General features: G+C 43.5%; 3 protein-coding genes across 3 annotated transcripts; 1 reads left to right on the forward strand and 2 right to left on the reverse strand.

The window, feature by feature from the left end:
• Positions 1 to 3,414: 3,414 nt before the first annotated feature.
• Positions 3,415 to 7,664, forward strand: LOC127769035 (rRNA-processing protein efg1-like). Its single transcript, XM_052294731.1, has 8 exons — positions 3,415 to 3,650; positions 4,759 to 4,888; positions 4,991 to 5,103; positions 5,413 to 5,551; positions 5,701 to 5,809; positions 6,260 to 6,323; positions 6,430 to 6,669; positions 7,300 to 7,664. The coding sequence occupies exons 1-8, from the start codon at positions 3,495 to 3,497 to the stop codon at positions 7,303 to 7,305; spliced, it is 957 nt and encodes a 318-aa protein (XP_052150691.1). The 5' UTR covers positions 3,415 to 3,494; the 3' UTR covers positions 7,306 to 7,664.
• Positions 7,665 to 9,271: 1,607 nt separating this feature from the next.
• On the reverse strand, positions 9,272 to 10,475 carry LOC127765803 (auxin-responsive protein IAA14). Its single transcript, XM_052290763.1, has 3 exons — positions 10,234 to 10,475; positions 9,803 to 10,147; positions 9,272 to 9,709 (listed from the first exon to the last, which is right to left on the reverse strand). Exons 1-3 carry the CDS (start codon positions 10,422 to 10,424, stop codon positions 9,652 to 9,654), a joined length of 594 nt encoding a protein of 197 aa, XP_052146723.1. The 5' UTR covers positions 10,425 to 10,475; the 3' UTR covers positions 9,272 to 9,651.
• A 6,842-nt stretch (positions 10,476 to 17,317) lies between these two features.
• LOC127766444 (probable aldehyde oxidase 3) lies at positions 17,318 to 23,688 on the reverse strand. The gene is given in 8 exon segments (XM_052291486.1): positions 17,318 to 17,410; positions 19,229 to 19,350; positions 19,524 to 19,603; positions 19,605 to 19,700; positions 20,148 to 20,207; positions 22,612 to 22,658; positions 22,772 to 22,867; positions 23,149 to 23,688. Coding segments are annotated over 7 exon segments (588 nt in total). The 5' UTR covers positions 22,862 to 22,867; positions 23,149 to 23,688.
• Between the last annotated feature and the right edge of the window lie 823 nt (positions 23,689 to 24,511).

The following is a 24,511-nucleotide window of genomic DNA, read 5'->3' on the forward strand; positions in this document are numbered from 1 at the left end:
TCATCTTTTGTTCAAAGGTGCTTTGATTGCAAGGATATGGTAAGCAATAGCCTGCTCATCCTCCTACACCTTTCAATGCCCCTATGAGCGCGGGTGATTGAGAGAGCTACTAAAGAGTCTGGCATGCTCTCACATTGTCTCTTTTCGAGTCTGTAGTGCACCAGCCATACACTTTGTGGTGGGGACTGCTTTTTTGGTAGTGGGTGTTTGGACTAATCAAAAGGGATTGATGTATGCCTGTGTCTGCAGCCTGCACAATGGTTGACGGAATTTGAACACAAGATGAAATGGAAGATGATTTTGATGGTGATGTTCATTTATCTCCATTTTTCCAAAGTGGAGGCGGAGGCTTTGGTCAATGGAGGCTGAGCGTGCGCTAAGCTGATCGCTAGTGGGTCTGCTATCTACATCTACATGCACTACTGTTGTATCTATTGTGACATACTCTTGATAAGAACTGCGGTATAAAGTTTAATCTTTCTATTGGCGATTAATCCATAGAATTACTTTGTATTTTCTGCCATGAGTTCTCAACTACCCACATTATTTGTGAAGAACAGCTGTTCTTGTACTGTTCACTGCCCTCTACCACAGGGTTTCCTGAGTTTGTGGACAAATTGTGAGAATCTACAGCAAGGACTATTGAGTTTTTTTTTTGTCAACTGACGATTTGTTTGGATGTTACTGTAAGCAATTCACCCATCTCAATACTTGATATGTGCTCACATGTTAATAATTCATGGGTTAAATATCTGGTCAAGTTTATACTTGCACTAAGGTTGTTTATCCTGCATCTTTGATTTTAAAAAGTTTGATTTCAAGTGTGATTACTTATCTGGGAACTGTTCTATAAAAAAGTGACGGCTACCTTTTATTTCTACAGGCTGAAATATTGATTTGCAGGAAGAAATGAAGTTTGTTCCTTCCATTCATATGTTTGTGCTATACTGCAGAAAACTGCTACCGGTTTTAGTGCTTTTGGTACTCCAATGGTGCTATCCTTATCTCTCTGATGATATACATAATTTTTACTCATCAAGCTTACTTTGCATTTTCTAATGGCACAGTCAATGGTATCATGCACTCATATGCTGTGCTTGGCTGGAGAGGAAACTGCTGGGCTGACTATACAGCGGTCGAAATTTTTTGTGCTCTGCTCATGTCTGAATACTATGGTTCATTGATTGATTTGTGTATTGCAGAGCTCCTGGTAAACCAGGTAAATCTGCTTTCAACACATTGTGTCAGACTTTTTGGTGTTATTCTGCAGTTTTTTTTAAAAAAAAAATAACTGAAGATGGCTGCATTATGTCCGGCAAACTTGTGAAAATGACCCATTTGCCCTTGCCAACATAGATAGGGGTCATTTTCATGCAAAATTGGCAATTTGTAAAGATTTACTCTCTCTTTCCAATGATATATTTGTAAATTCATCCGAAAGAATAGCATCTTATGAGTGACCGTCCATAAAAGTACCAAATAGTCAAATTCCCCATCAAGAATCAGGATAACTCACGAGGGATCTGAAACTTGGGATCCCCTGGAGCCTGGGTCGTTGAGACGGTGGATTTTTATTTTAATTTTATATGGTTGAGAGAGTGGATAAATAGGTGCGTTGGCCACGGCTCACCGAATAGGCAATGCCATGTCGACCCACGTGCTGAGACTGGAGCCTAAGCATGGCGGCCATGGCCCAATGAGATGTTGGGCCGTATCGTGTTAGGCTAGTATGAATTGGGTATGTGTGTTGTGCCGGAGGTCTGTAGCCCAAATTCAACATATACCAAGAAAAAAATGCGAATAGTCCGTTGCATCCTGCTACACAAACTTGGGAAGATCTGGCGAGGTCCTCCGCTCATCGATAGCACATTCCTCTTCCTCCTCGTCAAGCACTGTCATGGCACTTCGTTTCCTACTTCCTTCGTCTCGAATCAATGAGCTGCCAATGATCGACACGCTCAGTGGTTGTGCTCACGACTGGGCCGGCCGCACCACTATGCTGTTGTCTCTTTTTCATGTACCCTTTTAGTGTAATCTGTTGGCAACACCTGGGGATCCAATGGAATCCAAATCTGGAATTTTATCAGATGGTAGTATTGGCAAGAATTCAGTTCGCGCATAAGGGCTTTTTGGAAATCTTCTTCTTGGCTGCTTGGCATATCTGGAAGCAAAGAATGGTTTCATCTTCCAAAATAATCACCCCACCTTCCAATCGTGGAGATTACTTTTCAAAAATGAAGTTCTTCTGCATATGTGCATAATGAAGGATCCTCTCAAACAGCTGGTTTTAGACTGGTTAAAAACTATATAGGAATCCTGTTTTCGTTTCCTTTTTTCTCTCTGTAACTTTGTATATATTCTTTTCATTTATAAAATTACACTGCTGGGCAAAGCCTTGGCAGTTTCCCCGGTCAAAAAAAAATGCCTACATCGATGAGCATCCACCATCGCTTTCCTCTATCTCGAGCCTTGGCTTCCTCAATTCTTCCATTCTTCTTTGCTCCTTGCTCCTGCTCGGATGTCAGTTGCTCAACTGGCAGTTGTTCACCGGTCGTCGATCGCCACTGTGTCGCATGGGCCAGGGCATGCCGTGCCATTCGGGGGCCATGTCATGCTAGCTTCCCACATACAACTTGTCGTGCGGGGTTGGGGTGGCGGCCCAAGCATGGTATGGTTAGATGGGTCATGCCATCATGACCCATAGCCAAACAGGGCGTACCATTCCTGGGTCGGGAACTATACATACATGCCCGAGCTGATACGGAAAGACCTAGCCCATTTTATATCCTATATTATATCCTATAGGAAGATTCGGCAAACTCATAGAAGATGATTAGTATGCTAGATGTTCCACCTCTTTATCTTATATGGACAAAATTTATGGCCCCATCTTTTTGCTTATGCTGATGCTTATCAACAAAAAAAATTGAATTTTCAACCTTAAATTTGAAGCTGATTTTGAGTTTTTTTCATCGAAGTTTATTTTTCAGCCTTCGCTTTTAGGTCACTAAAAACACATATGTAAAATTTTTATTCACAAATTACTTATTGTGGAATAAGCCAAACAATGAGGCCGTTAGATATCTGGTAGTAATCACCCTTCCTTTAAAACTTACTCTAAGGCTACACCATAAGAAATAAAAAACCATTTTGTATCTCTGTAACATCCATATCGGTTTGAAGCCTGCATATGAAAGGCTAAAAATATATTTTTAGTGTGTCCCACCTTAAGATTAAGATTAAGAAAAGACCATAAATTTTGTAGCATAATAATGTTATTAGTGAAAGACCATCTCCATGAACTTAAATAAACTGAGGATGCCCTAGGCCGAGCGTTGAACGCGGACGGGGAGCAAATTGCCTGAGAGCCGAAACGCGCGAAACGACCCACCCGCCCACGCGGCCCAGCCCAACCAGGTCGCACAACGCAACTCGCGAGGGCGAGCGACTGAGACCGTCTCCTCTCGTCTCGTCTCCCCGCTAGGGTTCAGGCCATGGCGCACGGCCGCGCCGCCGCCGTACGCCGCCCCAAGTCGTCGTCGGCGTCGTCCGCGGGGGCGGCCGCCGAACGGAAGCGGAAGCGCGCCGCCGCCGCCAAGACCGTCTCCCTCAAGAACCAGATCCGCTCCACCGAGCGCCTGCTCCGCAAGGTAACTTAACCTACCTGGGGTTCGGGTTTGGGTTGGAAAGCGCTGCCTCTCGCTCGCTTCTGCTGCTGCTGCTACTGCTACTGCTGCTAATTCTGCTCCCATGATTAACTTGTTTAGTAATTTAGTTAGTAGCTTACTATCTACTGCTCCGGTGTGTAGAGTGGTGGTGGGGAACAACGATAAATTCGTCTCCGTTGACTGAATTTTGCTTTGATTAGTATCTTCTGCTACTTGCTACGGCGGGGATTATGGAATGGATTGTTTTGAGGTTCCGAGCAGCTTGGCTCGGGTTATTGCAGTAGTTTCGTGAATGGTCATTCGCCTCACGAATTGCAACCCTCCCGTGGGGCATTGCTTATAGGGGGAAAAAAGATAAACGAGCCTGATGTTAAGTATGCAACCACAACTAGATGAATCAGAATGATGTTAATAGAAGTGATGTGTTTGCTCATTTCAGAGTAGGATGGTAAAGGTTGGGTTGATGATGATTGGTTACAACATACTTGTAGGTTGGCAGCTTTAATGTAGGAAACAAGTAGGGATTGAGGGACAATTGATTGTAGAATGTAGAGCACCTTGCATGCTGGTCATAGAGCACATTGCATGCATATATGTCTGCCCAAGCTCGCATGTACTATACCCAAGGGTACCCTTTACAAGATTCCAGGATTCCACTGAAAATCAAGTTAAAAACACCTATAAGGCTGTATGCAAGAAGACAGCCTACTGTTTTGGTCATTGTAATTCAATTCTATTCGAGGACACTATGCTTGTCTGTGCACCAGTGCTTGATGTCAACGGTACTGACAATGCACGCATGGTGTGTTTTTTGGGTAGGCTTGCAGGAATCCCTTCTCCCCCTAAAAAAAGCAATGTATCAAATGGTTATAACCATCTTCTGTGGCAACACTGCTACCAGTTTTAAGTATTCGTGCATGCTTAAGAGTTAGAACTTCTCCAAGTATTGGGGTTGATCATTTGTTGGGGTCTATTCTAATCGGTATCATTTCCCTTAACATGCCTTAGTGCCAATTGTTACATGCATGCATTACTCTGTTTTTTTTTCCCAGGCCTGTTGTTAAGATGCTAATATTGTATATTTGGTCAGGACCTTCCTAATGACATTAGGGTAGCTCAAGAGAAGAAACTGGAAGAATTGAAGCGGCAACAAGAGCTTCAGAATCAACTGGCTATTCAACGAACAGTTCAGCTGAGAGATAGAAAGATAAAATTCTTTGGTCTGCTGGACATTTTGCTTCATTCTTGCTCCTGTATGATGACCTTTAACTGAACATATGTACTTATCATTTTGTTTGTATTGGTATTTGAAAACTTTGAAGAGAGGCGAAAGATTGAGAGGATGATCAGGCGCCTTGAGAAGCAGCAACGTTCAAATGCCGATGATGCCAGCAATAAACTGTCAAAATTAAAGGAAGATCTTGAGTATGTTAGGGTAAGCTTACTGCTCTTTATCCCCCTTGCTGAATCAGTATCTTTGCATTAATTTACTACTTACCTCATCCGAAAAAGAGTTTACTTTTCTACTCGAATATAGACAAGTGGTTGTCCAGATTCGTGTAGAAAGTGAACTCTTTTTGGGACGGAGGTAGTACAGTTTTTGTGTGGACTATCCTCAAGTCTCATTCTTAAACGACTCTTGAAATAGGTGTTCATTATTTTTTTCAAAATTGGATAAAAAATCATTGTTCCATCTGAACCTGCTTGAATTCCAAGCTAAAATTATGCTGTTTTACTCGTGCAGTTTTTCCCAAAGAATGAGAAATATGTCTCACTGTTTTCTGGAGGGAATACCCCAGATATGTTAGAGAAGAGGAATAAGTGGCGTAAACAGATAAAAGAAAATTTGATGGCTGCTGCAGAAAATGGAAAAGACTTGGAAGGTGTGTGTTTACATTACCGTTTACTAGATTACTTATGTTCTATTTGTATTCTTCATGCACTTCTAGCTTTTCATTTGAAAATTGTACTGCCTGTTTGGCTACATATCTACTCTGAAGTACTAAATTTTATTTTTCTCGTCGCCTAACAGAGACAGCAAGCGATGATGATACTGTGGATGTGAGTGATGACGACTTCTTCATGTCGGGGAGTTCAAGTGATGAAGAAGCTGATGATGAATGGACTGACAAAAGTGCCAAGTATGATGCTCCCTCATGTTTGTTGCATCTTCCTTGTTACGTTCCATCTGATATATCATGTGTTAAGCTACTATATTGCAATTATTCCATTTGCTCAGATAAATGTATATAACCAATAAATTTATGCTTTGCTGCTCAGATAGCAATATAGCTTTAGAATTGGTGACTACTCACTGTTTACAGTAATTTTCCTAAGCTTGTCTATGTTTAGTTACTGTAGGGTTATCTAAAAATTATCTCTGGATAATGCAAAATCTGGAAGTAATCCATGAAATACTCGATTATTTGTTAAAGATAGCACCTTTTGAGATCATAGCTGTTTTGTGCACCTGGATCATAGGCTTGTAGTTTGTCCTTTTCAGTCTCTTATGTTAATGTTGTACTTAGTCTAAAACTGCATAGACATTCTGCAGAAAAGGCATCTTTCCTGATTTTGTTAGTTTAATGCAGAGAACCAGCTTCCAGTGCTTCAGGTAAGGCAGCGTCTGGCATGTCAAGCGATGAAAAGAATCAGGTTGTTCTCTCTATACTGGTATTTCAATTTACAAACTTCTTCAAATTTCCAGTAGGTTGCTTTGGTATTCTTCCCTACATTTAATCCCGTCTGTTTTGCTTTTCAGCGTCAGAGAGATGCTCGAGTTCTTATGCCACCACCTCGTTCATTAGCACCAAATAGAACTAGACCAGGGGTGAAACACGTGTTATCCAGCTCAAGCAATACTTCAAATAGCACAAGTGGTGGCACTTTCAAAAATAGGAGAGCAGCAAATCAGCCTGGAGATCATAACAGCAACCTGAGTTCAAATTCTGATGCTCATAAACCACGTCGCAAAAGGAGACATCGGAAGAAAAAGAAGCTGGTATAAACTTTGCACCCATGCTATGAACTTAATTAAATTTATTTTTTCGTGATATCTGTATTTGACAAAAATAACTTGTGCGATTTAACATTCAAATGCAAGTTATATCGACATTATCTATGACCTGCATACATTATATTTGCAATTACGACACTTATGTGAAATGCGTGCTTTGTGTGAAATACATTATCTCTGAATTTTAGTTTTACTGAAATTTTATCTGATTGTACAAATGCCTTAAGGATTTTATATGCACATTGTATGTTCCACCACAAGTGAAGATCATACAAACAGTAACAATATTGAAACATGCATATTGTTTTTAAGGCTATAGGGAGGAAAATATTTCCGCATGATGCATGTATAAATCCAAGTTGGCTATGCTTTTGACTTTTTTTCCCACAAGTTGGTGAATTTCATTGGGAGCAAGAAAATCTTGCTGCATAATGTGTGTATAACTGTAAGTTGGTTATGCTTGATTTTTTTTAACAAAAGTTGTTGATGATATCATTAGGAATGATAACTTGGTTGGTTTGCTTTGTACATTGTCTGCCTGAGAAAAAAAAATGGCATGCACTATCAGCTTGTTTCCCTGATATTAATTGTCATGCTACCTGTCCATCTCAACAGGCATGAATATTCTGGAGCGTGAGGTGGAAGCTGATTTTATTCCCGCACCAAAGTGTGTACTAAGGCTGGTTACTATCAAAAGAATGGAGACAACATGTGTGCCCTGAGGAAGTTGCTGATTTTGTGCGCCCTCTCTCGATGTAAAATGAATCTCCTATCGCTCTTCACTCAATCACTCATTTGTTTTACAGTAACCATCCAAAAAGTTCCGATTATTAACTGAATGCATGCTGGTCTTTACCATGAAGCTGTGCTTTTCCTTTTTTTTTTTTTCTTTCATGACCCACCATCAATCAATTCACGGGTACCTGAAAGCTGTAATTGTGGTTTTAGGGACAGCTCCATGAATTCAGAATTTCGGTACATACTGATTCTTGTCGGGAGGCAAATGCATATGCTTTTATCATTGCTAGGCTGTGAGCGGTTGTCGTTGTCTGCTCCCAGGTCTGGGATTACATGACCTGTAAGGCGTGATATGGATGTTCAATTGTCTCCCTACTGTCTGATCCGCATCTATCATGTGGGTCTAGTGCACGTTGTCTGTAGTCACTGTAGCACCAACATTTTCATATTCTCCCTCCCATCACTTTGCAAAATTAGAGAGACCCTTCTCACTGGACTGTTGCCACACTGTATTTTTACCTACTAGTATCAATGTTATACAGTGCAGCTACATTATCTCTGTCGTTTGCCGGCATTTTGGCCAGGTTTTCTCTTGCAGCCATGCATGCATGCATCGCCTGTGTGGTGTAGTAGGTCAGTATCAGTAGGTCCCGGTTATGACCTGTGCTGCTGTGCACAGTTTGTGACATTCTGGGCTGCAGTAAAGTTCCAGGTACCATCGTTATCAGTGTGGCTCACTCGCCTCTGCATCCTATGCTATGATCCATATGATGTGTCGTCATTCCATGCATGTAGTTTTCCCACACCACCTTAAAATGAGTTCATCTTTAACCTTTACCATTTGTTCTAAAATAATTTTACTTCTTTCTTTTTATCTATTGCATCGATGAGTTTCATTTCTTCAATACCCCTATCTACACATCCATTAATACTATTTGTCTTATTAATAGAAGGTACTTCGGTGTTTTTCACTTTGTATTAATTTGCATTCCAACGATGAAAGATGAAGTTATTTTGGGATAGAGGTAGCCTGTTTTTCTTTTGATTTTGCCGTGCATTTGGATGCTTCTGCTGCTGTGATCTCTCTTGATGGGTACTATGTGACGTCTCTGTTATTCTTTTCAAGCGTACACCCTGTGCAAGACTGGAACGTAACAGGAGCTTTGGGAAAATCGAATGGATGGATATGCATCTCTCTCTTTGGAAAATTGAATGTACTATCCTTGTACTACAATTTCCTGCCTAGCAGGTGTAGTAGTTGAGATTTAATAGTAGGAGCATCTCTGAAGGCGATTACTCAGTGAGCAGGTAATAATCTGATGGCTGATGCACCGTCAGGTGCAGTAGTTGCAGTATTGTTGAGATGGTGAGAGAGACTGCATGGCCATTACTGCCAGATTTGTGAGATTAATGGACAGTAGATGCGTGATTGATTACAAGAATTAAAGCAGAATACATAAATGAGTAGTATGCTGAGATCTGGCGCCTTCAAGTGCTTGTCGTTCTTCACTTGTACTCCATATACGATAGTGAACTTCAAAGGCATACTACACATGAAAAAGGAACAGCAACGAGAAAAGAAGATTGGTCTTGTTTCAGAGAAAAGAAAAGAAGATTGGGAGACAATTCTTGATGTGACAAGGTCTCGTTTTTGACAGTTAACGTACTGTTCTTGTTTTTTTATGACTCTGGTCAGCATCAGTAAATCACACAGAGATTAAAAGGAATCAAACAGCTGGGAGGAAATTAAAATGACCAAACTTCCAAGTTTCTCTTTCTTCAGCTCTCAGATTTCTTCAGTGACACAACAGAAGCTAGAAAAAAAAAAGCTTTAAAAAAAAGGCATGTGTACACAAATCTGCAGAACTAGCAGTTGCCATTTCCAACAACCAAAGTCTCAGCTAGATTATTCTGTACATAGGAGTACTGCAGCTCTGCTCAATCGATCATATCCTCCTCCTCACCAACTCCGATCCAACTGAATCCTGAACTTTTTTAGAATTCAGATCCTTGGATATCTCATCTACACATCTACGTAGAACAAAAACAAGATGCATCCACGTGTAAGTGTCCTTCTTGGCCAGCCGTCCGATCGCCATGCATGACGATGTCCACGGATAGATCTCATCTCTCTCATGCATGAAGCCTTTTTTATGTGAGATGTCTACTCCATGCATGCATCGGCGAAAATTTTTTCTTCAGCTCGACGCCTTTCGATTTCGATATATATCATCTCGCCTCAGATCCTCGCATTATCCATAGCTTCTTGCAAGAAGAGATGAACATGCTGCAAAAGCACAAAAAGATTCAAATTAGAGACAAATAAACACAGAAGATTTTCCATGGATGGATAATTAACATGTGTGTGTATGGTGCTTACTCCCAGGGCACGTCGCCGGCGAGCATGAGGTCGCCGTCCTTGTCCTCATAGGCGACGGCGAAGTGGGCAGCGGAGGCGGAGGCGTCGGCGGAGAAGCAGCCGAAGAGCGCGTCGAGAGCGTCCCTGAGCTCCCTGTAGCCGCCGTACATCCGGAGGTCGACCTTGCGGAGGTATGGCGCCCCGTCCATGCTCACCTTCACGTACAGCCCTCCTCCCTTATTCTGCCTCCCTTGATCCGTCTCGCCGCCGCCCTTCCCCTTCGCCGCCGCCGCCGTCGACGACGACGACGACTGGAACGTGCTCCTCCTGTACGACCCCACCGGCGGCCACCCCACCACCTGCACTCTGCTCACCCACACAAGAAATTGTAAGATTGGCTGCAAATCGAGCTGGCACACATGGCGAGAGAGAGAGCTAGAGCTAGAACTTACTTGGACGCCGGCGAGGCGCCGTCGTCGACGTCCCGGGCGCCGGCGCAGCCGCAGCAGGCCGTGCCGGAGGCCTCGCTCTTCACCGTCGACGACGCCGACCGCCGCTTCTTCGCCGCCGCACCGTCACCGCCGCCGCTGCCGGGCAGCCCGAGGCGCAGCTCCGCGTCGATGCTCTCCGCCGCCATGGCCATCGATCGAGAGAGAGAGCTAGCTCGTCGGCGTTCGTCGCTGCGACACTGACCTCGTCGTCTCGTGCTGCTTTGGTTGCGCGTCGCGTTATATAGAGCGGTTAGTTAGTTGTTGCGTGCGTGCCCTAGCATGTGAGTATGCCAGGTGGGCCCGGGAGACAGGGAGGACGCATGGTTGGGTGGGCCCCATCGGGCAGACAGGTGGGGCCAGACGCGATGGGCTAGGTCGGGTACTTACTCGGGTCGGGTATAGATTCCCCGCGGTGGGCGGGGGCGGGGGCGGGGGCGCTGTTCGTGCACGTCGGGGGCAGCGCATGTGGGGGTGACGGGTGGGGCCCACATGTCGGTGTGTGGGGGGGGGCACGCGTGCTGGCGGGGGTGCCACGGTGTGGGGCTCACACGTGTCGTCGCGACGCGGGCAGTCTGGTTTTGGTTGCATGGGGCCACGTCACGCGCTCCGGTGTGCATGCGTAGCTGGAACGGATAGGCACCTGTCATTGCCCTGCATACGTCATACTCATTCTCGCATTTCTACGCCGGTTTCCAAGACGATAATACATCCCTACTCCCTCAAAAACCCAATTCTCCCGATAAATTTGGAGATACATAATGTTTAAATCATTATTATTAGAACTAAGTTGTAGAGAGCAGATATTATTTTTTAAAGAAATAAAGTACAAACGTAGACGCTCACAACACGTACACACTCATCCCTGTAAATACATGCACGTACATTCTACCTCTACGAGCATATCTGTAAGATTGGATCAGTATATTTTGAGATTGTGTCAGCATGGAATGGGGGGACGGCCCTAATGTTGTGTTAGCCGGGTTGCGGGCGGATAAAAGCGGACGTGGGGACTCGGGTCGGGGCACAGCATAACTAAGATAAGAGAGCCATTCCATTTAGGGCAAGACAGAATGGGCAGGCACAAGCGGTCTGGTGTCCGAGCCGATTGGTCAGACGGTGAAGAAGTTATCACGACCACCTTATTGTCGAGAGTTACTTATCTGAATATTCTTTTGATTATATTATTGGGAATTGATTTTTATAGATGGATATAGTCCGAAGTTAGTTTTTTTTTAAGGATCGAGGGGATTGGTAAATTTTGTAGCACCTTTTTGCCGAGAGAGTTTGGTGTGGTTCAAATCCAGATGAGTGAGTTTATTAACCCAAACTTTCATGTGAACCGTGTCGGATCGTCAAAGGTGATACGCATACGTGTGCATGCAAATATGCAATGCAAAGCATGGTATCCAGCTAAGCGCAAAACGGATCCGGGCCAGACATGCACACGCAACCCAATCGCCCACGAAACTTTTTTGCATGCATATGGCAAACGGAAAATATGGCATTCATATGTCTTAATTATCACTGAAAAGGCAAAAAAAAAAAAAGAAAAACACACTCCCTCGCTTCATATTATAAATTGTTTATCTTTTTAATCAAACTTTTTATAAAAATATAGTAATATTTTCAATACAAAACAGACATATTATCAAAATACATTTAATGTTAGATTAAATAAAACTAATTTAATATTTTATATGTTTCTAATTTTATCTATAAATTTGATGAGAGTTAATAGGGAAAAAAAATCAAATTATATTAAAACGGAGGGAGTAGCTAGTAGACGAAGCTAGGTGAGGAGGATGGTCCCGCAGTTATCGTGTTGCACGGTTGCCGTGACAAGCAACCAACAAACCCAACCAGGTGATCTGTCTATCCCAGATCGTAAACCGGAGGGGGAGGTGCGAACCAAACATGCTTTTGGTGTTGGGTTGGTGTGTGTCCCCTCTCGACAGCGATCGAGCCGTGCGATCGAGCACGCACGCCACCGCCCCTCCATCGCGTCGTACGTCTATCTCGCATGCACCGTGTGCTCCATCGCTGTCACGTCACCAACATCTAAGCTGACTCCGATCCATCTCGTTAATCTCACGAACTACGCCTACTCTTCTTCTTTTTCTGATGAAGACGACGATGGAATGGATGCATGTTCAGGAGACGGCATTGCCATATGTAAACCGTGGAACCAGGATTTAAGTATGACTGTATGAGAGACCTAAGAGTATGGTGGAGACTAGAGAGGGCTAAATATACTATATTTAGATTAATTAGATAATTATATGTGAAAAAAATTGTTAGAAGAGGGCCATAGGGTGCTCGTATTTACGGCTAATTATTCTTTCAGTGGTAGGTGGCGTATCAGTCGACAGCAAGACGCCTGTGGTGACTTCGTCAATCTCAAGACATATCGGCCCAGTCTTCCGAAGGTACTCATATAGATAAGTGTGCTCACGTTGTGAGCATACTGTGTTCCTTTAAAAAAAATGTGGTGGTCGTTCCCGTTGTCCTGTCTCAGCTGCCAATGGCGGAGCCACCACCCGACTACCACATATATGGCTGTCCAGACTCGTCATCAAAAGTTCCATTAAATTTTAGCTGTTGAAAAGAACTATTATGCAATTTCTATAAAGAATACTCGACAGGGGTAGAGCTACTGTGTAATTACTCGGGGTTTAATGAGTAATGACCCCGGTGAAGTTTCCTAAATCCCATGGTAAATCATGTTATTCACCATATATAAATAAGAACAGAGTGACTCCATGGTGCAATATGAGTGACCCCGTGAATTTTCTGTCTGGATAGATCCACCCCTGATACTCGATATTGTTGAGTTTTGTCGGGGTTTAAACATCTTTTCCTTCTCTGCTACTAGTCTGAGAGAGGCGGGCGATCGAGTGCGAGATCGTCCCGTGATTCTGGGGAGTTTCGCGCGAGCGATATATTGATTGCTAGTAGCTACTTGTTGTCGATTCATAGCTAAAAATGTTTAAATTTTAGGCTGAAGGGAGTAGGTGGTTACATTGCTGGCAATGCTGCGCGATACAATAATGGATCGATCGATCGAGTTGCGCCAATGCAACTTGCGATTATTCAGACATGTACATTCAGTGCAGTGTGCAAGTGGCCGGCCGTGTGATCAGCTAGCAATATGTACTGTTTCGTGTCACGATCTCTGATGATATGTGATGATCAGCTGCCATGCATTTGTTGCAATGACGCTGCAGGCTAGATACGCGCGTAGAGTCTCTCTCTCTCTCTCTCTCTCCCCCCCTCCCTCTCGTGATCTCGTGTCTGACGATTAGCTCTCGCAGCTTCACACTGCATATGAATAGCTGAATATGTAGCGCGTAATCTGGCGAAAAAGTTCCAGGGGGAGAAACACAGTACAGTACTTGGAGGGTGCATGTCATCTGATCAGACGTGCATAGTTAGTGATTTGACCTCATGCGTCCTTCTTGGACGACGTGTATTTGGACCTAAGCAGGGGCGGATACAGAATAAGATTTAAGAGAGGACACATCTTCTTATTTCTTCTTCAGTCTTTCTACTCTTTATTTTCTCCCTGTTTTTCTCCTTTCATCTCCAATTCTATCAATGGTAATCCAGCGAGGTAAAGAGGACTCGAGTCCCCTCAGCAACTCACGCTTGATTCGCCCTTGGACCTAAGTATGCTCATGGTGATGGCTAGCTGCTAATAGCTTAACTAATTAAGCTGCTCAATGACGAGAAATGAACCATCGTTTAAACATCCCCCAACTCTTCTTCAAATGAGTAAAGGTATCCATGATGGAGAGATCGATCAGACCATACACTGTAGATGACGATTTTTTGCCGTGAAATTTGGGAGATATTTATGGCTACAAAACGAGGGAAGGCGATGGTTCCTCGAAATCCAGACATACAGTCATCATTCAGCATGACCATACAGTATACACACTATACATGAAACCGGCAACCCATCCAGGGTTCCAGCGAATGCGGCATCGAGGCATGGATCGATGGCTGCTAATTGGCTGCATCCCATGCCGCCCCCGGGTCCCGCCCCTGCCGGTACTTTGGTTCCATATTTTTTTAGGGTGCAGCTATACAACGGAATCCTGTTATCAAACCAAATGATCCCGAGTAGCTATCAGGTGTGATACCTATCAGGTATCAGACGATTCTACACATGTTTCAGGTGATACTTATAAATATCATGTGATGCTTATTAGGTATCATGCGATTTCTATCACGTATCGTGTGATGCTCGTGAGGTATCATGTGAAACATGTCAGGTATCAGACGATTTCAACCACATATCGCGTGATACTCACGAGGTATCATGTGATACCTGTCATGTATCAGACGATTTCTACCACGTATCGCATGATACTCATGTGATACTTGTCAGGTATCAGACGATTTTTACCATGTATCGTGTGATAGTTGCGAGGTATCAGATGATACCTACCAGATATCAAGTGATTCCTACTAGATATAGCTGAGCATCCTGTTGGGGGAGGAGCACCCCGACACGCGCGGTCGGCCCCCTGCAGCCGTCCCTTGTAGACGAGGACGGCGATGGCCGCGGCAACGGACGGGTGTGGCGACGGCGGCGGTAGCGGGGGACGGGCGCGGCGGCGGCGGTGGGGGATGGGTGCGGCGTCGTCGATGGGGGACGGGTGTGGCGGCGGCGACGGCGGCGGAGGCGACGGGGGACGGGCGCGGCAGCGGCGGGGGACGGTGACGGCGGCGGGTGAGCAGGCCTGGTGCATGTGTGGATAAGAATCGCGTTATGAAGGAGGAGCTATCTCGTTGGGGGACGGTATCCCATCCCCTAGCATTCCCGTATTTCTTAACGTGTTGAGTAAAGTTAGAATTAAACTTTTACAACTTTAATGATATTTAGCTTAAAGGCATTACAACAATATATATAAATTTTTCTTACAAATACTATATATAAAAATAAAAGTTTATCTATTTATTGTATATATTAAAATAGAAAAATATAGTCAAATATATATTTCGGATACCGTGCTATTATCCAAAATATAAAAAAAATATGATATCAGAGGCAGAGAAAGATATTTTTACCTGGCTTCTACATCCAACCGGATATATGCAACCTTTTAAATCAGGAACTTAGCCCCTTAAACAATACAATCTGTAAATTCGCTTATATAAAGAGTTGAACTCATAACCTTGATGTGCTATTCAAATCATCGCACCTACTACATGCTCTTTCGCATCCATGATCCACGATAGGTCGATCGGATCAGACACTGTAGATGACGATTTTTCGCCGTGAAATTGGAAGAAATTCCTGGCTACAAAACGAGGGAAGGCGATGGTTCCTCGAAATTCAGGCATACAGTCATCATCCAGCAGACCATACTGTATACACACTGTACATCAAAACCGGCAACCCATCCAGGCCAGGTCCCAGCAAATGCGGCATTCGGGCATGGATCCAGGCGCGCCTCCTTGGCTGCATCCCGTGCCGTCCCTGCCGGTCGACGTGTACATACGCGCGTAGTGGTAATTGCAGAAAATCCATCGTACGGTGTCCCGTGGCTGTGCGGGCGGTCACGGGATAAATTAAACGACTGGATAACGTTTTAGTTCTTATCCATTCCTTTTCTCTTCTCTATCCAAAGCTTTGGTCAACGCCTTCGCGTTTGGGCAGGCCAACACCCGCCATTCCAGCCGTGCATCGCTGCAAGAGAAGCTCAAGAGAGAAGTTCCCGGCGGCAAGATGGCCGACAGCTGCGTGTTCCTCCGATGGCCGTCGACCTTGCCCTCCCTCCTCGGCTACCGCTCCCTCGACGATAGCAAGGTGGCCGGCTTGTCGTCTCCAGCAGTTGAGAAGGAGTGGTAGGTGTTCTCCGTCGACCAGCTCATGCTCGACAGCTACCCATCCCGGCTGCTCCTCGAGAAGCGGTGAGGAAGGAGGAGAGCAAGGCGACGCTCTTCATCGACGTCGCCATCCTTTTCTTGTCAGTGTTATGTGCAAAGTACGTCACGACTGATACCTAGGTATCAAGTTTGGTACCAAGTACCAGGGGTCTTGGGGTCTGTACGGCGTACGCCATCACGCGCCTGTACAGCGTCTTGGGGTGGATGAGGCCTAGCCACGGTGGCAAGAGGAGGTGGTCGCGCGGGCGGAATGGGGAGCGCCATGCTGTGGGCGGTGCTGGTGTTCGTGTTCTCCGCCGCCATGCTGATATAGGTGATACCAGTTTGGTACCAGCTGCATGGTACCTAGTACCTGTGACACCTGGTACCCAATACTTGTGATACCTGATACCTGATACCTGTGGCACCTGGTACCCAATACTTGTGATACTTGGCACCTAGTACTTGTGATACCTAGTACCTGATACCTGTGACACTTGGTACCCAATACTTGTGATACCTGACACCTAGTACCTGTGATACCTAGTACCCGGTACCTGATATATGGTACCTACAGTATGGTGTACGCTAATTAATCACACATTAAAATTGTCCCGTGACTTCAGTTTTTCACGGTATCCCGTGGGCTAGCAGCCCTCGGTAATTGCGGCATTGCGCGCGTACGTTCGTGAGGCGTTGCATACTAAATTTTGGCAATTTAACAATATTGTCAAGTTTTAGCATGATTTCTTATATATTTATCAGAGTTTGGTAAAAGAACTAAATAGATACATATATTTGAAATTAATGGCACCAATCTAAACAACCACTAAAAATACAATAAAATTGTAAAGATATGTAATGTTTGCATGATATTTAAAATACTCTAGATAATAATTATTAGTAGGTGATGATGTAAAATACTCTAGATAACGACTGCTTGTGGATGATGATGTGACACACTTTATGGTAAGCTTTAGGAGTTACTCCCTCCATACTTAAAAAAATCAGTTGGTGATTTGACACCACCTAGGACAATAAATTTGAACAACCTCATGTCCAGATTTATTGTTATTGGTGGTGTCAAATCGTCACCATGTATTTTTTTTTGAGACGGTGGAAGTAGTTAGTAAGATAAGATATGATTTTATTTGCTTTGTATATAAGTACGTCAACTAAAACCACTATTAATATCATGTTCAACTGGTGACTTTGAAAAGCTTGGAGTCTTCTTCTTGTGCTTCATCTCTTCTACCTTAGCTACCTATTCACCATCCATAACCATTTCACCAGAAGCATCAAGCGCGAAATATCCATAATGTTCTCCACCATCTATTGACCTGGTTTTCTAGTAGCGAGAAACAGCTAGTGGTCTTTTGGCTAGTTTCACAGGGTGGTGAGCTAGCCGGCCTGGATTTTAAACCTCACTTTTTCTATTTATTTTATATTAGGTCTTTCTCTATTGTTTGTTTTTTTTAAGTAGTACCTCTTTGATTGGATGGCTTACATTTGTTTTTCTTATTTTGTCCTTTTCTCAATCTGATGGTTTATATTTTGTTCCCTACGTAGACCAATGAGGTGTTTTAAAATCATTTGGCTTTCACTATTTTAGATTTGGACCGACATATATAGTACCACCTTCATATCAAAATAAGTGTCCTTATTTAGTTTAAATTTAAATTAAAGAAGTGCACTTATTTTAAGATAGAAGGAGTAATATGTTGACGTCAAAATTCCTAGTACCAACCTCCAGGAGCTATGCTTGCTAGCTTTAGCTGCCATGGTTGGCAAGAGGTTGATGCCAAATCTTGTTAGTATATTGTTGGATTTTTATCCAAATTCGTGGTACTAAAATATATCACACTTACTTAAAATACATTATATTTTGTAACGGTGAGTAGTATATAATAGTTTCGCTTGCAACAGGTTACATAAGCCATAACACTTGTGATTTAAAAATAATTTATAAGTATTTTTATATATATTTGTGTTTTTAGTGATTTAAAAGTAAATGCTGAAAAATAGAGTAAGATAAAAACCCAAATTAACTTTAAAAATTATGCTTTAAACTTAAGTTTTAAATTTAAATTAGCTGATAAGTAAAGAGGAAAGATTGAGGCTGTATACGTCGGCGCCGGTGATGTCCAGTGTAGCGTCCGAAAGCCCAACAGGCCTGCCATCTTGTTTGCATATCACACCAACAAACGAGCCAGCTTGTTTGCAGTCAGATTATTTTTGGTGTTAATGTAACAAGCCAAGCCAATGAAGGTGGGAGAAAAAGACCGAACCGAAAGACCGAACTAAAAAGACCGAGACCGAGAAATTCAAACAACCGAACCCTTGGGACCTTCTTCAACCCCAGGATGTGATGAGTCAGTCATCAATTCGGTCCTAGATAGTGAAAGACCAAATTTTGTTCGGTCAATTCGGTTAGTCTTCTCGGGTAACCAAATAGACAAAAAGACCGAATTATCAAAAAATGTCTAAATACAACCTACAATCCACTATGTTTAATAGAATTAAACTCTAACTTTCACATCCCTACTTCTTCTAGGCATGCAACATAATAAAAGTCTTTACTCATAAGTGCTTACGAATTTTTTTTTGTGATTTTTGTGTTAAAAATTTCCATTATTTCTTTGCATATATGGAAATGTTGTTGAATTCGGTCAGGACCGAGACTGAGACCGAAAAGACCGAGACCGAATTTGTCGGTCCTAACATTTTTTCACTGAAATTCGGTCTTCACTTTTCAAAGACCGAAAAGACCGAAAGACCGAAGACCGAGACCGAAATTTTCGGTTAGACCGAATGCCCACCTTATTCATCTATTTATAGGCTTTGGCAGCAAAGCTCTCGAGGTACCAGCAGGGTTGGAATTTCGGTCCCTCTGATACTATTACTTCGCTGAAATTTTTCAACTTTTTAATATTTTTCATGAATTCTGATAATATTTGTTTAAATTCAACTAAATTCTGTTTAAAATATCGGACCAAATTTTCGAAATTTCGGTATTTCGGTGAGACCCGATCAAATTGGCCACCCTGGGTACCACTCGACAACGTCGAGGCCGCAGAGATACGTCCATCTGGAAAGTCAGCGCCGAGCCGCTGGCACCGGCGAACTCCTTCCGCGCCGCCCTGATCGCCTCCCTCATCGCGCAGTGCACCGACGACGCCAGCAGCGGCGGCGGCTCACCGGACGCTGCATGCCATGATGGACCGCAAAAACAGTTTCAGATTTCGAGTTCCTTTACGATTTCAATGCTCATGCGTTTGAGAACAAAAGGATATGATATTTCGAGTTCCTTTACGATTTCGGTGTTCATGCGTTTGAGGAAAAAAAAAAGGATCGAAGGAAGAAGACGATGATTTCACCTTTGGAAGATAGGACGCGCTTGTGATCGCGGGCGCTGTTGATGAGCTCGACGTTGAACTGCTTGAGGATGGTGTCCACGCCACGTGCCGTCGTGGATGACCAGCCCATCGGAGTTGGTCGCGTACTCCTCATTCGTGAAGAAGCCGATCCCTTGCACGAACGCGCCTTAATTCCACCTAACCAAGATCAACAACATTCAGTTTACATGTTTAGTATTTACATCTCATTCTTGCAATGATATGCAACATTGGGGAAAATCCCCCTTTTTTTTTGTATGTTATTCAAATTATCATAAAAATTAAATTAATTAACATAATATATCAATATGAGGAATGTCATTTTCTACAAAACATGCAGGCTCAAAATAGACTTATACAAATAAAAAATAAAAATAACAAATTTTATTGCAGATATTACATAATATTCACGTCAAATTTGTTATTTTTGTTTCTATTTGTATTGATTGAATTTGAACGTGCATATTTGTATAGTAATATATCATATATTATTCTATCTTGTCAACTTTTTTGAGAAAATATGATGGTTTTTTTAGCGACATGCATAAAGTGATAAAACAATGGAACGTCCCCTCGAATAATGTTGAAGGTAATTAGTAGATTGACTGACTGACCTGGCCCAAGTCCACGGCAGGATTGAAGCTCTGCCCACAGTCATACACTAGAAAAGAAATGCAGCTTTGCCGCATAATGGCCTAGCCAATAGGAATTAAATATCAATGGGACAGCCTGCACAACAATTTAATGGTCAATTATATAGAGTTTTGTGCTTTAATTTATTAGGCCATCCCCAACCCAGAAATTATCTAGTAGTTTCCATACTTGTCATGTCATATAGACACGAAACTATGTATTCAATGGATGGTGTCTTCAAATTAAATTATCATCTAATCACCTCTCTTCTCTCTCCTTTTATCCACCTATCCCCTTAATTTTATTCTTGGTTCTTGTGTAGAAATGGTTTCTTGCATGAGAAATGGTTTCTTCATCTTTTTACCTCTCTCATCATTAATTCTCTTGCCACATAGGATTTTTGCTTATGTGTCAATGTATTTAATGCTATGGAAACTAGATGACATGGAGGGTTGGGGATGGCCTTAGTATCCAGATCAATTCCTTCTCAGCCTTTCTCATTCGTTCTGATCAACCATCACCCGCATTGCTATCGGCTTCTACTTCCTTCCTCACGCCTGTCCTCTCCGGCTTTCATTCGATGCCATCGGCCGCCTCACCCAATACCAGGCCCTCCTCCTCGAGGCAGTATTGCTATCATAGAAAAAGAAGCTCGAGTCATCATTACCCCCTCCTAGTTTAAATATGATGGTTGTTTTAGCTCTATCACCAATAGCTATTTTTCTAGCTCAACTGGCGAAAACTCAAGAAAATGATGCCCTTTATGCTATTAAATAAGCGATTGCCAACTTAAATAAGAGAAAACTTGATGCCCACATAGATCACTCCACAGGAACATTAGATTTCTAGAAGGGTTATAATATGATATCGGGATGTCGATTTCTATTTCTATAATTAAGTTGATTTTCATCGTTGCAAATGATGTATATTTTATCTCAGTTGATTGTAGTGTATCTCTATAAATATGCAACCCACCCAACATAACATAATTATTGGTGATTAGAAAATGCATTTGTATATTTAGAAGTAATAATTTTATGTATTATTTATTAATGGTACTTAACTTCCTTAAATTTGCTTTTTTGTTTTGATTTTTTTCTTTATACTATTTCCCCCCTACGTCTTCCCTCCTGCCTGTTTACCAATAAATAATTCTTCTATGTTAATTTACTTTGGTAAAAAAAAAGAGAGTAAAAATTAACTATAGGAAGTTGTGCATTTAAAATTATGAATCATACTATTCATCTAGAAATTTAAATTGTTCCATGAAAATAGAAGTTTACATTAGACCATATAGCTAGAAGGACTACTATTAATATTGGTAAAATTAGGAGCTCACACTAACAGCAAACTACTCACATGAAAATTGCCTAACGCTCCACAAAAAGGAAATACTGGTACTACAATTTTATAGAACATGATTATATATAGATCACATGATAGTTCATTGATATATGCCTCTCGATCTACAGAAATTGGCAGCCAACTTTATTTTATTTCTGTGTTTAAAACATTTTTAGTAACTCCAATATAATATTGCATTTATGCATATAAATTTCCTTTAGTTCAGAGAACTATATTGATGGAGGGGAGTTTAGGCATCAGGCCAATCTAAGCTCTTGTTTGCTCAAACTAATAATCTAAAGAATCCATACTTAGTTGTTATGAATATTTGTATTTGACAACTCACATGCCTTTTTAGAGTAAACAAAATAGAGAATTGAAAATGGAACAGTTCTCACTAGCTATTACCTGAGAAAGGAACAGAAACGTGAACTTACTTGCTTTGCCCTTCTGGAAGTTCAGGACTTGACGGCAACAATTGTGGGCGCGAACGCCGGCGTGGTGACACTATGGTGGAAGGCGTGAACTGCAGGTGGAGTTAATGACGGTGGATCTTAGCAACGGTGGTGGAAGCGGACGGCAGTGGCAAGGGATTTGGGCGAGTGATAGCGCCGATGGTGGAAGTGGATGGTGATGGCGGATGGATTTGGGTGAGAGATCGATAGCGCTGGTGCTGGTGATAGATCTAACCGAGCGATGGAGCAATGGAGAGATCGATAGCTAGCTGGATTGATTGTTATGTGTAGAGTAGGAATAGTAACCTTCTCCTTCTTTTACTGCCCTATGCATGGAGGGGAATGGGATAGTAAATAGTCACCTTCCGAGTATACAAAGATTACCTCTTCATCTTCTTTAGGTAACTTCTTTACTTTTCTAAAGAATTCATGGACCAACTAATTTATTTATTTATTTTTCTTCCTAGAGCATTCATAGATATAGTACATTGGAGCATCTCCTCGGAGTGGACACATGGCAGATATTGGGAGGGGACTTTTGCTGATTTCTATGGCACCACGTCGCCCAATAAGATGCAAGATCTTGGACTCTGCATTAGGTCTTTAAGATGAGCCTGCATTAGGTCTTTAAGATGAGGTCGCTCCTTAGGATGGTGGTTGCTCCTGTCAGCATATCCACTTCCACCTACAATGTTCATATGTAAACTTTAGGTCAAGCTCTGAGATTTGGTTTGGCAAATGCATTTTCAGAGCTTCTGTTGTAGTACTAATATGGATCAGGGTATTTGTAGTGCGTACCTCACTAACCGCAGGTCCATAGTTCAAGTAGCTAGGGAACGTCGGGTCAGGGGTCCAGTACGTATGCTCCGTCAGCTTCACACTCGCCATGCTTGCCTGAAAGCGGGGTGGAGCAAATTAAATCAATTCCCATTACAAATTACAAATTTACAATGCATCCAGAAGATGATCATTCAGAAAATAAGATCAGCCTACTGATGCTTGCAGTTGAAAAAAAAAAAGATTCGTTTTGAAACGGAGGAGCAGAACTCCCCAGTTCCATCAATGGAAACGCAGCAGATTGATCACATAGAAAGAAGGAAATTATAGCCACGAAGATCTCACAGGAATTGGATTTTTTTTTTAAAAAAAGGACATTTACAAGGCTTAATACTCACCTGGGCAATCAAGGATTTCCATGGTAGGGTACCAGCCTTCTCCTTGATGGATCATGCTCAGTGTGTCAGCCTGGATGAGGATGACATGGACCTTGTCGAGATCATCGCACAACTGGCCCAGCGCGAACGCGGTCATCTGCTTCACCTTTGTCCATAGCCCCTGACCGATCTCGAAGCCGCCGGCGATGGAGCCATCGTTCATGATGGACACCTTCCCCAGAGTCGTCCGGAGCCTCACGTCGTAGGTGATCGGCACGCAAGAAATGCCCCGCGCGCTTCTTCCAAGCTGCAGCAGTAGCAGCAAGGGAGAGAGATGGAGCAGATTAACTCACCGGCTGGCAACGCCAACTAGGACGGCGCCGTTGTCGCTGACCTCGATGACGAACTCCAGTGGCTGCGCGTAGGGGAGTGCGTCCCCTCTCTTTTTGACGGCCGCCACCGCCTGATCTGGTGCTAGCAAGTGGTGAGGCCGCCGGATCTGGCGAAAAGGCCCTCGCCAGCCTCCTTCAAGAGTAGGCCACGCCACCCCACTGCGAGGGGAGGAGGATACCGGAGCCGGTTCCGACGCTGCTGAGGGGAGGACAAAGAAGGGGGAAGGGGGGACTGACGCCAAATGGCGCATGACGGCGGTGGGGGGGATGGCGTATGGCGTACGGCGATGGCGAGGGTAGGCGGCGGCATACGGGACTACGGCGGAGGCCGGATCCGCCAGCCAGGAGGGCGGTGCCCGGTGGTATGACGATAAGGGGGAGGCGGCGACGGCGGGAAAAGGGCGGTCGTTGAAGGTGATGGCAGTGGGATGGCGCACGGCAATGATGGGGGAGAACGTAAGGCCGTGTCTAGGGGAGGACGGATGGCGGCGAAGGGAGGGCGGACGACGGCATAGACAGGGCTACGCCGCCAGGGATTGGGATCCTCAGACGTGAAGTCAGAGGGACGTGGTGACTGATATGTGGGCCCCACCGCTCGTGGGCCCACCTGTCAGTGACCACGTCATGGGGCAGTTCACGTCAGAGGGACCCTCTCCGTGCCGTCGATGCGTGGCGTGGGTGGGGCGCTGTTGGGAGGAGGTGGGACCGTGGGAGACGGCGGGTAGAGTTCGGGAGGGGATATATTGGGTTCTTTTTCGAGAAAAATCATGTGTTTTTTCTGTTTTACAGCGCTACCTAGGAATGCAAGCAGATCAATCCGCAAACCCGCTTATATACCAATTTGATATATAAATGAGTTTATGGGTAGATCCACTTGTTTCTCTACAATGTGGCAAGCCAAGTTAATACGTGAAAACCCACAAATTACCCTTTATTTAACATATAAGTAAGTTCGTGGGTCAACCCGCTTACATCCCTTGAGCCGCTACCGC

This window comes from Oryza glaberrima, chromosome 3, assembly GCF_000147395.1.
Source record: "Oryza glaberrima chromosome 3, OglaRS2, whole genome shotgun sequence".
Lineage (NCBI taxonomy): Eukaryota > Viridiplantae > Streptophyta > Magnoliopsida > Poales > Poaceae > Oryza > Oryza glaberrima.